The 14,928-nt window shown below is 33.1% G+C and overlaps 1 protein-coding gene across 1 annotated transcript in view; it reads right to left on the bottom strand.

The window, feature by feature from the left end:
• Positions 1–14,928, bottom strand: part of LOC140434469 (vanin-like protein 3) — an 81,541-nt gene that overhangs the window by 9,549 nt on the left and 57,064 nt on the right. Inside the window, exons 6-8 of the mRNA XM_072522766.1 lie at positions 11,874–12,082; positions 5,640–5,860; positions 841–998 (exon numbers count right to left, since the gene is read on the bottom strand). Coding sequence (XP_072378867.1) covers positions 841–998; positions 5,640–5,860; positions 11,874–12,082 — 588 coding nt within the window. The remainder of the gene's footprint in view (positions 1–840; positions 999–5,639; positions 5,861–11,873; positions 12,083–14,928) is intronic.

The raw sequence follows: 14,928 nt of genomic DNA, 5'->3' as shown, positions 1-14,928 counted from the left end.
GACTATTGGTGGTCTTCAGTACGGTGCGGCCAAGTTAGAAAAGGAACATGTTAACTTGGGAAAGGCTCACCACAGAAGCAATGCGACCAATTTGTGGCATTAGAGTTAGAAGACCCTGACGGTTTCCAGGGCAACAACTAACAATAACCACGGAGGAACCTCAGACTAATAAAAAAAGAAAATATAATTAGAAATGATAAGGACAAATAGGGATTCAGACATTGCTCAATGACATGATCAAAAGAACCATGAATGCGAATACATGTGAAGATTGGGAGAAAGTCATATATCACAAGAAGTTTTAAAATAGGGGCAAAAAATCGAAGGATAGGAAGTCATAATTGCAATCAGTAAATTAGAGAAACTGTAGAAACGATGCCTTTAAATAAAAAAAGATATTAGGACAAATAGGCATGAAAAAAGAGACAGAGTATAATGCTCCTTGCTGCTATGGTCAAGTTAAAGTATTTGAAAGTACACAATAACATGAAGCTATTTAAAAGCTAATAACACCTCGTTTAAGGCATGGGTGTAAATACTTAACCATTCATTTTAATACCACATGTCAACCATTTTTGTCTATGTTTTTGTTTTTATTACATTCTGAACAGTTCTTACGTATTTTAGCTTTGATATGACTTTTGGTACCTATTTTAATATAAGTCCGAAGATGACTTTAAGATGAACATACATTCCAGGCGACAGGAAACAATTTACACAATGCAAAAATAAATATTGTTTTACAATAATTTAATTATCGTAAGTTATATTTGAAATATAGTCATTTATATCAGTTTTGTCTGTAAATATGATATATAAGAAGAATATACAGTAACTTACTTATATGGAGCTATGGTATTTCCTCCAAAATCAACGCTAAACTTGCAACATCTTTTATCAATACATTTCTCCAACACTTTGGTGGTTTCATTTAGTGTACTGATATTCATAAATGGTAAATTAAATTTAGGTACCGGGCCAACATTTGCAGCGTTTACCTGTAATACATATTCATACTAATACCAGTTTTCTGTAAAAGCTAACTCAATTAAATTAATTTGCAGTTTAGACCTAGTACAAGAGTACACCTAGTACATCCATTACGATTTATCCATTACAAAATAGCACTGTCATTTATAAATAAAGTTAAATTGTTATTTCTATAAAATAGTTCTGCAAATCAGTAATGTCAATTAAAAATGTACATTGCTGTAACTACGAGTAAAGTGATTTTCTGTGCCTAGCCACCAAAAATTGTATAGTTTTTCGACACCTGAGTTCTCTACAATTAAGTGTTCGTCCACCTCTCACCGAGCATGTAATTATTCGATAATATGTCATTCCGTTCCCTTGGGATATAAGTCAAGTGTTATCTAAAAGGTTTTATACGTCAAGCAGTAAAGTCTCTCTGTCGATTTTGGGACGTTATCTTATTTTTTTTTACAAGCGTTTAGCAGTTTTCACCCAATAATGAGAACATCACTGGCTTAGAGCATTCTAGCCAAATGTTATCTACAAAGTCTTCTGGTGTCTTTCATCCGAAAAAAATACATTATGTCGTCTTGGAACGTTCTTCAAGGGTTATTACTGATTCAAAGGTGAGCATGGAAGTACATAACATTTTCGGTATTTCTCTATCTACTTGGAACACATTTCTAACTGTGATCTACAACAGTACACGTGAAACTAAAGTCCATGTGATCTGCAGTTTACATGAAACTCCAGCCTATCTAAAACTCTGCAGCGAATGTAGTTGCCTTCCATATATTATCTTCTTGATGTGTCTGCAACAACGCGGAAAAGTTCACATATGTTGTGCTTAACCAGGTTCTGGGGTTCTTTAACCAGGTTGTTCTTCTTCTTCTTGGACCTAGCCTTCCAAATATTTTTCGCTGTAGAATGGCTTCTAGGAGGGCATATCTGGATTCATTTCGCATTTCGCCAAAGTATTGTAGCTTTCGACATTTGATGGTATTCAGTACCTCTCATCATCATCATCACGTAGCGCTACAATTCTGGGTGGGTCTTGGCTGACTGTACAACTTTTTTCCAATTTCTTCGGTCTTCCGTCAACCTAGGGTCAAATGGAATGTTCATTTTCCGGAGATCTGCTTGGATGTTATCTCTCCATCGCATTCTGGGACGTCCGAGTGGTCTTTTGCCTATGGAATCTCTTCCCATACCAGTTTTATTAAGTACCTCTCGGTTCTTCTTTATTCTTCTGAAGGAGTCTTCATGTATTTGTCTACATCGCCCGATGTAATTCGGTCGGTCTACGAGATATTGAGTATTCTCCGATAAAACCACATCTCAAACGCTTCCAATCTCTTGTACGTATCTTCGTTCAAGGTCCACGATTCAACACCATAAAACAGAACAGAGAAGACGAAGCTTCGCAGCATTCTTACTTTTATACCAAGAGAGGTTTATGGCTTTTTGGCATAGCATTCCTACTTTTATACCAAGAGAGGTTATTGGTTTATTCTACATTTACTATGGTGCCAAGGTAGTTGTAATGCTTCACTCTTTCTACTGAGGATTGGTTAATGTAGAGTTGACCTTATCTTATCTATTTCTTGCTAATTATGATGTATTCTTTCCACGTTTATATTTTACTCTGTCCAAGATGATGTTTTCATCACAATCAGTTAGATTTATATATTTATAGTCCGGGTTATATCTGACTTTTCATCTTTCGTCCATTAGCTTCAGGATCTCATCTGTCATTCACAATTTTTTCTTGATTAATTTATCTATTATCGCAGTCACTTGTTTGTTTAAAGTGACTTGAACTACTACTCTTTTACTAGGATTGACCCTAGATAGTTTTTCCCTATCGCACCACCTAGTAAGAATATTTAATGTTCTTTGGAGTGTGTTGGATAGACTATTACCATATTTTCTTTCTTCTTACCATAAAAACTACATCATCCGCATAGGTCCACACTTCTACTCCCTGTGCACAAAGTTGCGAGATCAAGTCATCCGCCAGTAGTGACCACAGGAGGGGAGAAAGCACTCTCCACTGTGGGCACCCCTTAGTTGTTTTGGCCAGAATCTCCTCTTATTGCAGGCCTGTTAGAATCAGTCTATTTTCCAGCATTGCTTTGATCCAGTTGCCTACGGTAAAGGATATCCATTTTGATGCTGCTGCATCATAAAGATAATTTGGTAGTGCATTATTAAATGCGCCTTCTATATCTAGAAAGGTGGTTAATGCAATTGTAACATTTTTTTATATAATTAAAATATTAATTATTTTTATTCCTTTTACCCCCGTGATGATACGTTCATGTTCGGTTTACCGTCTTCAAATTTTATTGAATGCCCGGAAATTCCCTGCGTCCGAAAGGTTTTTAATCCTTTCCGTCTAAATCCGGAGTATGAAAGAAATTAATGCTTTTCGGTGAAGGCGGGTCTTTTATGATAGATTTGTAAATATTCCGAAGGCTCGTATAGTAATTTTTCTGTAAAGACCCAATCTCGGGATTTCATATTCCATCACGTTTGTAGGTAGAAGTATACCGTTATGTTCAATGTTAATTAGAACCTTATCTTCTTAGAAATAGATACAGGCTGGCCTATCATTTTTGGGAGGAAGATACCCTCACCTTTTCTTGGGTAGCTTGGTAAAATTTGAGAGGAACCAAGCACTTCTCGGTGGGCACTCGTAGAGAAAACAACTTATCGGTGGGCATTCGTCGAGTTAAGACGCTTAGTTCACACTATCGTATCTGCTACCTTACCGTCTCTGTGCATTTTCTAAGTGTGTATACACTTGTTCTTTGGAGTTTCTTCATCCTATACTATATTAGATTAAATATAGTTATAAATTCAGTGTTTAATACAAGTACAGTATTAACTTCATTGAATTAAAGCAGCAGTCTTCAGGAATTACTGTAAGTGACATAATTTTAATATCTCCACCTATCTGGGCAAGTAACATGGTATAGCAACATATCATCTTCCATTATCTGGACGTATCCAACGATCATACATGTCATCAAATGTAGTTGAGAGTAGCTACTGAATTTTGCAGTCAATTAAAGAACATTCTATACTTTTTTTTGTTACGAACCAAATAATCGACTTAACCAAGTGCGGTTTGGTTAAATTTTTATGTTTTCACTTCAGTAACTTTTTTGTATTTTTGTAAATTTACATTTTATTAATTTTTGTTATCTTTGGTGTTTGTTATAATTTTTCATTCATTTTCTTGCTGTAATATCTCGAGATATGCCAAAACTTTATTTGTGCATGATTGTGTTATACTTATATCTTTGTAAAGATATTTTCTAATTATATTTCTGCCTATTTTTATATGTATACCACCATTTTATAGTTGTTGGTGTATTTTTATTACTTGTGTTGCATTCAGCAGCGTCGTAATTTTGTTGTTGTTTAATATATTGTTATTGTTTTATGTATGTATTTTATTTGTCGACTCCTAACAACGTTCCCTGATATATTTGCTTTTTACCTTTAAATATAACTATACCTTTGACCAGTAGAAAGATCAGGCTTATTAAGTTTCGTAGGTAAGTAAGTGTAATACCTTGTATATTTATTTTTTGTTTATGTAAAGTGTTGACCAAATTTATTCAATAATTAACTGTGATATCTTTTCTTGGGTTTGATCTCTGAACCTAAATATCTTTCCTTATCTCTTTTCTTTTCTAAGGTTTCTTAATTTTCTCCTTAAACCCCAAAAAATTAAGTGGCGCCCTGTTCCCTATCTTATCTTATCTTTGGTAATTTTACCCATCAATCTTTTTGTTTATTTCTGTATCTTTTCCAATATCTCTTATCGTATCTTTACTTATTTCGTCCGTTGGACCCATTCCTGGTTCCAAAAGCTAGTTTCGAACCCACGACTCGCTCTCCACCAACCATCTGGCTGCCGTCCGCAGTGTCTCCATTGGTGACCTTTCTAGCACCATCCAAAAAAAGGTTTCCGAGGTTACACAATATCTCCATTATTAATGGAGTGACTAATTCTCTGAATTACTTCGTACAGCGCTGCTTCTATCGCGCTCTTAATATGTCTATCAAGGGTTTTTTCTATCGTCTTCAATAGAAATGATGTACGGACTGATCGGCCTGTAGGATTTAGGTAGGGAGTTATCTTGCCATCCTATTTTGTGTATGTAAACCATATTTACAGTTGCCAAGTCTTTGGTATAGAACCTAGTGCTATGGTAGCCCTATAGATGTTTGTTAGGATGGGCAATAGGACGTCCCATCCTTTTTGTAGTAGGGCAGGAAATATTTCAACCTGCTCTGGAGATTTAAATGGAGCAAAGTGGTTTACATTCTCCGGTTTGATGTTTATTGCAGAGAATTCCCAGACTTCTTTCTTAGGACGTTTAGGTCGTTCTAGGTTTTCAGCCTGAGTCTACTCATCAATAACTATTGTTGAACCTGGGAAGTGTTTCTGTAGTAAGAGCTCTAGCGTCTTCTATTTAGATTCGGCAAAGGTGATCACCCAGTATAGATTATATAAAATAATTTGCTACATTTATACTCAATTTTATTCTATAAACTCTTTAAAAACGTAATACTTTGTATGATTCTCTTTTAATGTTGTTTTCGTTTTAACAGCAAAAAATATTTTCTAAGTATTGTAAACTTGTACTTACATTGACCTCTTTTACTACAGAAGGATTCACAGGAACGTCTCGAATCAGAACAGACTGATTAACATTTCCTCCAGGAACATCTTCTGGATTAAAAGCAATAACACTAGTTCCGTTACTGTAAAATACACCAGAGCCTCCATAATTATTCACAAGATCTGTGAAATCTGACACTAACAAATTAACACCATTAGAGATTGCGAATCCTTGGTACAGACTCAAACCTACAAAAATTGACAAAAGAGTAATTAATATTATACTAACAATGCTATTGAATTATAAAATATATTATACTTTGAGAATCATCATGGGGAACGGTACGACTTTACCAGCCCCTTCCCATATCAGTTGGACCACCTATGGAATTTGCGGTTGAAGTCGATCATCATAAACAAATTATACTCTGTCTGTTTTTATAATTTTATTATTATTTATTAAAAACAGTACCTTTATGGTTTTTTATTTATTTTCAACAATAAAAAAAATTCACTAAACCCTGGCTATGCATTCACGGTCAACATTATGTTGATTTTTTCATAATTACGTTAAATCCAAAGGTAGCTATGGAAAAATGACATCAAAACAATAATAATATTGTCAGTTAATGTCAAATGTATTTTGTAGTATTGTAAGGCTTTTTGCCGTTTGTGGATTATACAATGGGTCGAGGTAAAGTTATCGATGAGAAAATTTGTTCAATCATTATTAGATTTTTTAATTCTGGAAAATCCAATCCGGAAATCGCGAATGTGTTGCAATTGTCACGCTATAGTGTAAGAAATATAGTCAGAAGATACAAAACTACAGATTCGGTCGTCACAAAACCTAGAAATGTACGAAAAAGTAAAATAGCCGAAGCAGATCGAAGGGCATTAAGACGCATTATAGTGAAAAATCGACTAGCAAATTATATGGAGTTAAGCGTTTTATGGAATGACGTTATTGGAAGACACGTTTCTAGATCAACATGTCACCGAGAGGCCCACAAATCAGGATTTGGTACTTACAAAGTAAGTTTTATAGTTGAAAAAATTATTACGAATTGTTTTTAATAAATTTCGTTTTATTTTAGGCTAAGGAAAAGCCACTTTTAACGTTACAACAAAAGAAAAATAGACTAACAACATAAAGATTGGACACAGTCACAATGGAATTCAATACAATGGAGTGATGAGTCCAGATCTGAATTGTTTTTGGAGACAGTAGTAGTCGCGTCATTCGCAGGAAAAATGAAGCTTTCCATCCCGACTGTCTGAAGAGAAAAGTCAAATTTCCTGCATCTGTCATGATCTGGGGCAGCATGACATTTAAAGGTGTGGGAAAGTTACATTTTATCGATGGAATTGTAAACACGGACAAATATTTGAATATTTTTGAACAATCTCTTTTACCGATTATGGAATACCGTTTAACATCAGCGGAAGATTTTGTCTTCCAACAGGACGGCGCGGGTTGTCATACTTCAAAAAGAGTTTAAAATGGATTGTAGACCATGGCATACCACTTCTGGAATGGGTTTCTAATAGTCCCGACTTGTCCCCGGTAGAGAATTTAGGGCGCGAAATGAAAAAAGCTTTAAGAAAATATCCTGGCAGGTCCGTCAACGAATTGAAGGAAAAATTGCAAGAAATTTGGGATTCGTTTACATTAGAATTGTGTAAGAACTTGGTAAAAACTATGTCTCGAAGAATTGTGGATGTCATTAAAAATAAAGAGGATGTAACTCGGTGGTAAACTTTCACATTTTTTTTTTTTGTTAATATTACATAATTATATTTTATACGTTTTTTTAAATTTATTATTATTCTGTTTAATCAATAGTTTTCATTACGTTATAAAATATTTTCTATAATTAGGAAATTCAAAAATGTTCGATGCAATAAAATTAAAACTACTAAAATTTACGCTGCGCTTTAATTTTTGTTCTCTAAAATTTAATTTTATTTTCAATCTAACGTTTTGCTAACTAATATGGGAAGGAGCTCGTGATTGTAAACCTTGAAAAAACCAAACCGTAAGACTGTAAGAATCCCCTTTTACCGTGCCAGAGATAAGACGTGGCATATAAGTGAATATATATATATATATATATATATATATATATATATATATATATATATATATATATATATATATATATATGTATATATATAAAAAAAATACTGGATATTATTGACTGTCTATATAAACAAAGAAAGCAGTTTATTAGGGATGCAGTCAGTAGGTTTGGCCAGGATGTTATAGAAACACTCTTTTGACTTTTGGTCGAGCTTTCGGAATTACTTTATTCCTTCTTCAAGACACTGTAATTAGAAGAAAGTGTAAATATTTACAACATATCTCAAATTATCATTACAACTTACTAGTCGTTGAGATTATCTGTGTAAAGCTACGACACCCAACATTGAAAACACACATATAAAATATAACATTTAAAATAATAGACAAAATACATTTTAAAATTTTGTTGAATAGTTAAAATTTAACTATTTAACTAAAAAAAAAAAATTTTAACTATTCAACAAAATTTTAAAATGTATTTTGTCTATTATTTTAAATGTTATATTTTATATGTGTGTTTTCAATGTTGAGTGTCGTAGCTTTACACAGATAATCTCAACGACTAGTAAGTTGTAATGATAATTTGAGATATGTTGTAAATATTTACACTTTCTTCTAACTACAGTGTCTTGAAGAAGGAATAAAGTAATTCCGAAAGCTCGACCAAAAGTCAAAAGAGTGTTTCTATAACATCCTGGCCAAACCTACTGACTGCATCCCTAATAAACTGCTTTCTTTGTATATATATATATATATATATATATATATATATATATATATATATATATATATATATATATATATATATATATTATATATAATATGAGTTTTGAAAAAACAATATTAAGTTTAGGTGGGTTGGAGTCAATAAAAGGGCTGTTAGAAGACTATGCTTTATGCTCAGAAAACTAGAAGAAGAATATAAAAACAACGGAATGGAAATAAACTTAGAGAAAACCGAATACCTAACAACAGAAAACAAGGATATGAGAAACCTAGAGATAGACGAGGGAAGACAAATAAATGGAACAGATAAATTCAAGTATTTAGGAACCATAATATCGAACCAGGGAACAACAGAAGAAGATATAAACAACAGACTGAGACAAACAAGAAACTGTATAAGACAACTAAACTCAGTGTTGTGGGATAAGAACATTACGATAAAGACAAAAAAGAGAATATATAATACCCTGACAAGAAGTATCCTGACATATGGGTCCGAAAACTGGACAATAAATAAGAGAAATAGAGGTAGAATAAGAGCAGTAGAAATGGAGTTCCTGAGGAGAAGCTGTAGACTTACAAAAAGAGACAGAATTGAAAACGCAGAGATAAAGCGGAGAATGGGAGTGCAATCAGACATAATCGACTATATAGAGGAGAAGAGACTATCCTGGTACGGCCACGTCAGAAGAGCGGACAGAGGACGCTGGATAAACAAAATCACAGAATGGAGCCCGATTGGAAGAAGAAAGAGAGGAAGACCCCGAAGGTCATTCAGAGATGAAATCGACGAGGCTATGGAGAAAAGAAACCTGCGAGATGGAGACTGGAATGACAGGGAAAATTGGAGAAAACGGTTGAGTGAAGGAAGACAGTGAAAACTGTGGAAATCCTTAGTAGTAGGAGTAGAAGACTATTTTTTTCGAGCTTTCAAATGGGTTTACAATCTTTTTCAAAAGCAACAAGAAAAAGTATGCGATAAAGTGGAAACAAAAATAATGTAAAAAATAACTCACCAGATAAATCTAGATTGGTTAACTGAATTTTCTAACTTAACTAACTTATTAACATTAAATTCTTAAGTGTTAATGAATGTCCCCGACTACATATTACAAATTGGTGGTTAGAAAGATTTGAATTTTGACCAAGGTCGTTATAAATAAATTATCGATCAAAAGTAAAAAGTAATACAAAAACCTCGTCGATGTCAACGAAAACCAGCCTATAGCGAAAAGTAACTTAAAGTGGTATATATTTTAAATACATTGCCAACGTGATAATTTAGAAAGGGTTTAAATAATTCGAAAAATATTTTCTCCGTTTCCAGAAGCACCAAAAGAATATAACAGGGATATTTATAAACCAAAAAAAAGTAGCCAATGTGAAGAACTTATGATACTATGAATGAATTATAAAGAAATAATATATTTATAAATTTTACTTAGATTCTGAATTTCTAATCTTTTGTTTAAACTATGATCACTTTTGCTTATAGATTGCCTTTTTAAAAAGGTCCTTTTGACTTTATTACTTCCGTTGCACAAAATTTTAATGTTATCAAAATCCATGATACGGTCTTTGTTAATCACATGCTCCGCCAAAGCACAAGGTTCCTTAATTCTACAATCACTTTTGTGGAAAGTAATAGGATTAGACAAATTAATTTGTCTAATCTCCACAATTAATAATTAATTCCCACATAATAATATTTAAAATATATCCCACTAAGCTACTTTTCGCTCTAGGCTGGTTTTCGTTGGCACTGACGGAGGATTTTGTATTATTTTTCCTTTTTATCGAATCGATAATTTATTTGTAATATATACGGTACGTTAAGTTTTAAATTAGATATAAACACTATAAATGGCAACACTGCGCGCCGTCGACATTCGACGAACCTCCGTTGCCCCATCGCCAATAATTTGTCATTATACAGTGGTTGTTTAAAGCAATAAAAGTGTAGATTTTTAATTTATTTTTGTAAACATGTTTGTTTATACGCCCGCAGAAAAGGTTCAAATAATAGATGTTAGCAATGTTACTGTAACGAAAGTGTGGACAAATCACGGTTACAAGAATTTTAAATATTCGAAAACGCAGTAGCTTTATCCAGACGACTACTTTCGAAGAATGGAGTTTTGTGAAACTCTAATAACGAAGGCTAATGATGAACCCAATTTTATTAAAAACATTTTATTTACTGATGAATCTTCTGTTTCGTTAGTAGAGAGACACAATCCTTCCATTACGGGGTATTGGGCGCAGAAAAACCAGCACAGAAAGTTAACGTCTGGATTGGCATTTTAGGAGACCACACAATAGGTCCATTTTTTAATGAGGGCAACTTGAATAGTAGAGTATACCTCGATTTGTTACAGAATCATGTTCTTCTCGCTATTCTCAATCTTCCTGATGTAAATCTGGAGAATGTTTGATTCCATCAAGACGGCTGTTCAGTTCACAACGCTCGAATAATTAGGTAATACTTAAGCAATACTTTCCCGAATCGAGTTATCAGTGGAACAGGCGATATTAAGTGGCCTGCGCAATCTCCAGATCTTACACCCATGGACTTCTTTTTTTAGGGACATTTAAAAAGCATCATCTATGATCATCCTGAGGCTGAAGCCCAAAATTTGGATGAATTAAGAAATCAAATAAGAGAAGTCTCCAATTCTATTACAGCAGAAACTCTGGAATCTGTCCGAAGAAGTTTTTATGACAGATTGGGTTACTGTTCAGCCGTAGAAGGTCAAATATTTGAATTATTTCTGTAGTCCATAAAGAATTATTTCTTAGTTTATTAGGAATTATTTTTTATTTTCAATAAGAGTATATTTTTTGTTTTATCTTTTTAAAAAATGCGCTTTTATTTTTAATTCAACCACAAAAAATTGTTCACAGTGTTCAGTGTATTTTTATCGAGTTTATGTTATAAAAAATGAACCGGGTGTACGTAAGCAAAACAAAAATCGACGGACCGAGTTGCATATCCCTTGTCTTGTTATGTGTTACTAAATGGGTTTGGTTTTCTCGTTTTCTGTCTAGGAGTCTCTAGGTGTCGAGCGGAGGGGATCAGAGAATTACAATTACCGCGTACGAGGCGATGTTACCGATTTTATCGCGTTATATCTTGGCAATATCTAATCCAAAACTGATTATGTGACTTCTGCAGGAGAAAACTGCAAATTTATTAGAATTATTGGATGCTAACAAAGTGAATATTTCATTACTTACAACTAAAAGAGTAGAAATTTAAATTATGCTAACATAACTGAATGGCATTTGTTTGATTTTGATATATTTAGGACTTATGGTAACTGCAATAAGTATGTTGGTATGGGCTAAAAAAATAATGTTGAGTGGAAATTATATTTTCTTGTGAATTGACAATATTTTCGTGAAAACAGAGGATGATTTTTTTACCGTGTACATTACGAAACTACTTACCAAATTCTAAGGGCAATCTATTACTTATCGCCGAACTCATGATCAAATTTCCGCTTTTTATTCCTTCAGGAATGGGATACACCATATCTGTTTCGAATAAAATAGTAAACTTAACCACGTCCTTATTTATGTTAGCAGTAAAAGTACACGGTGTTTGGTCTTTGGCTGTTTGGAAATGGGTGCTGTTGCTAATATGGTGCTTCCTACATCTAAAATAAATACATAATTATAAAAATATTTAAGTTTGTGAAGAAGAAACATCTACTTAGTATAAATATGTGACGGTTAGGTGCATAAATTATTGTTACAGTTTATTTCACGAAAAATGGTTGAGTGCTTAATGATTGCAATAAAACCCGACCGCAAGTACCCCAGCTTAGTCAACATTAGTTGAGCAGGTAAATATTCAGGTAAAATTGAAGCTACTGTGGAGTGTCGTTATCTTGTTTGTATAATAAATCCCTGGTAATACAAAAACGATTAAAAAATCGTATAAAATTATAAAAACGATTAGAATACATTTTATTTCATAAAGTTGTAAACATTTTAACAGTGAGTTTCACTATCAATGGTTGATCTTTTAATGACCACAATAAATTTGTTGATCGTTAAGTATTTCCTGGAATAATTATACAGGTTCCCTCTATTCTGTATAATTTGTAAAAGTATATAAAACCAGTGTTCCAGCAAAGAAAAAGCATTTATCTGCTGACGCTAGAGACATCGTAAAAACAATATATAGTTCTTTACTTACAAGAGGACTTACTGCTAATTACTGCTGCCAGTGAAATATCTGATTTAACGAAAATACCTCTAACCACAGTGAAAAGAATTATATCAAATCCCATTAAGTCAAGAAGGAAGCGTAAGGATGCCGGTTCTACCAAATGTATTGACGAAAGTGATAAGGACTTAATAAGACGAAAAATTTACACAATGTACGCAGAGCAACGGATACCTACATTAGATGCTTTAAAACAACGGCTTACTAATGATGATACACAAATAAACTGTAGCCGCATTAGTCTTTGGAGGATTTTGTCTAAAATGGGCTTCAGATATCGTACAATTGACAAAAGGCAAGTGCTTATGGAGTCCCATCGTTTACAAAAGTGGCGTACTGAATATATAACTTCCATAAGAAAGTACCGTACAGAAGATCGACCAATAATTTATATGGACGAGACATGGTTTGACACTCATCAACACCATCCAAAGGATGGTCCGATTCTTCCAACAGGTGTCAAACAAAAGCTTCATCAAACAAAGGGAAAACAATAACAATTTTACATGCAGGATCAGAAAATGGTTGGGTCCCAAATGCCTTATGACTTTCTGCAAAGAACATTAAAGACTCCTGCGTGGACTACCATGAGGATACAAGAGCAGAGCTTTTTGAGCAATGGTTTAAGAATTGTCTTCCTAACCTAACCTTCCTCAAAATAGTGTGATAGTAATGGACAATGCAAGTTACCACAGTTGTCAATTACATAAGTCTCCAAGTGCAAATAACACGAAAATTGAAATTCAAAACTAGCTGTTAGAAAACGATATATATTTTGAAGAAAGTTATTTAAAAAATGAACTGTTAGAAGTGTTAAAATCATTTTCTATTAAAAAAGTATATGTTTGTGACGCATTGGCCGAGGACATGGGACATACATACAGTGTTACGGCTTCCGCCCTACTATTGTTTAATTCCATAGAGCATATGTGGCACCAATTAAAGTCAAATGTTAGGTCACAAAATGTTTCTCCGACTTTAAGTGGTAGTGTAGTCGAATTAATAAGGAAATGTGTTGATGATATCTCCCCAGAAAGTTGGAAAAATTCAGTACGCCATGTAATGAACGTAGAAAATTCATATGTTACTTTGAATCACATAATTAAACCAATTGTTATTAATCTGGAAGAGGATAGCGACAGCGAATCAGAATTAGGTATTTAGGAATTCATAAATATATTTTGGTTATTTTGGGTATTTTTTTTTTTGTAAATATTAACTTGTATATATTTTTCTATATTTTTTTTTTCAATTCATTTATTTTTTGTACATTATGTATTCGTTTGTATGTATACAGTGATGAGTGCATTAAGAACCGGCAAAATAACGCAAAATATAGAAAACATAATACGTTGTGAAATAAAAAGAGATGAAAGTAGTAGAGGTGGGAAATTATCGATAGAAACCTCTAATTTACATTACATTACATTACATTACATTACATTACATTAGGACTATCGATAGTTTCCCACCTTTAGATGTTAGCTTATGAGCTAGTTGACTTCAGTCATAATATTACAAAGTAAGACGTCGAACATTAACATTATTTAAATTTCGCATAAAGTAAAAACTGATTGAAGGCAATAAAGCAAAGCTTAAGTAAACAGTTTAATTAGTAGTAATTTGATAATTAATTCTGTGTTGGCGAATACAGAATAACAAGATATGATAATTCTGTATTGAGAAGAGTGTATGCGACGTCTCAAATCACAGTTTATTATTGATCAATACTTTAATTTTGGATAAAAACATACTCATACTTAAACTGTTTTTACTCACATTACGTGATACGTATTACTATAACTGAAGTCAACCAGCTCATAAACTAACGTCTAAAGGTGAGAAACTTTCGATAGATCTAATGTAATGTAAAGTAAATTATAGGTTTATATCGATAATTTCTCACCTCTACTACTTGCATCTCTTTTTATTTCACAACGTATTATGTTTTCTATCTTTTGCGTTATTTTGCCGGTTCTTAAGGCACTCATCCCTGTATACTGTAAATAGAACTATTATTACTGTACATTTTTAACGATATCCGATTAGGAAGAGCAAAAACTTTTAAACACGCCAGTTTTTTGCTGACAGTCCTAAGCCTGTAAAAAGTGTGAAGGAAAGTACCTTTCTGAATTTAGATCCATATACTACAATTATTTACGTAGAACAAAAAAACTACTTTCTTCATGTTAAAAATTGTTCAATTATCAAGTATATTCACTTGAACAATTAATAAATTTTTATAATCGTGTATTACACAGCTACCAATGA

The sequence above is a fragment of the Diabrotica undecimpunctata genome, chromosome 2 (genome assembly GCF_040954645.1).
Source record: "Diabrotica undecimpunctata isolate CICGRU chromosome 2, icDiaUnde3, whole genome shotgun sequence".
NCBI lineage: Eukaryota > Metazoa > Arthropoda > Insecta > Coleoptera > Chrysomelidae > Diabrotica > Diabrotica undecimpunctata.
Note: the sequence above shows the minus strand (reverse complement) of the source record. Positions and strands in the feature narration are given on the sequence as shown.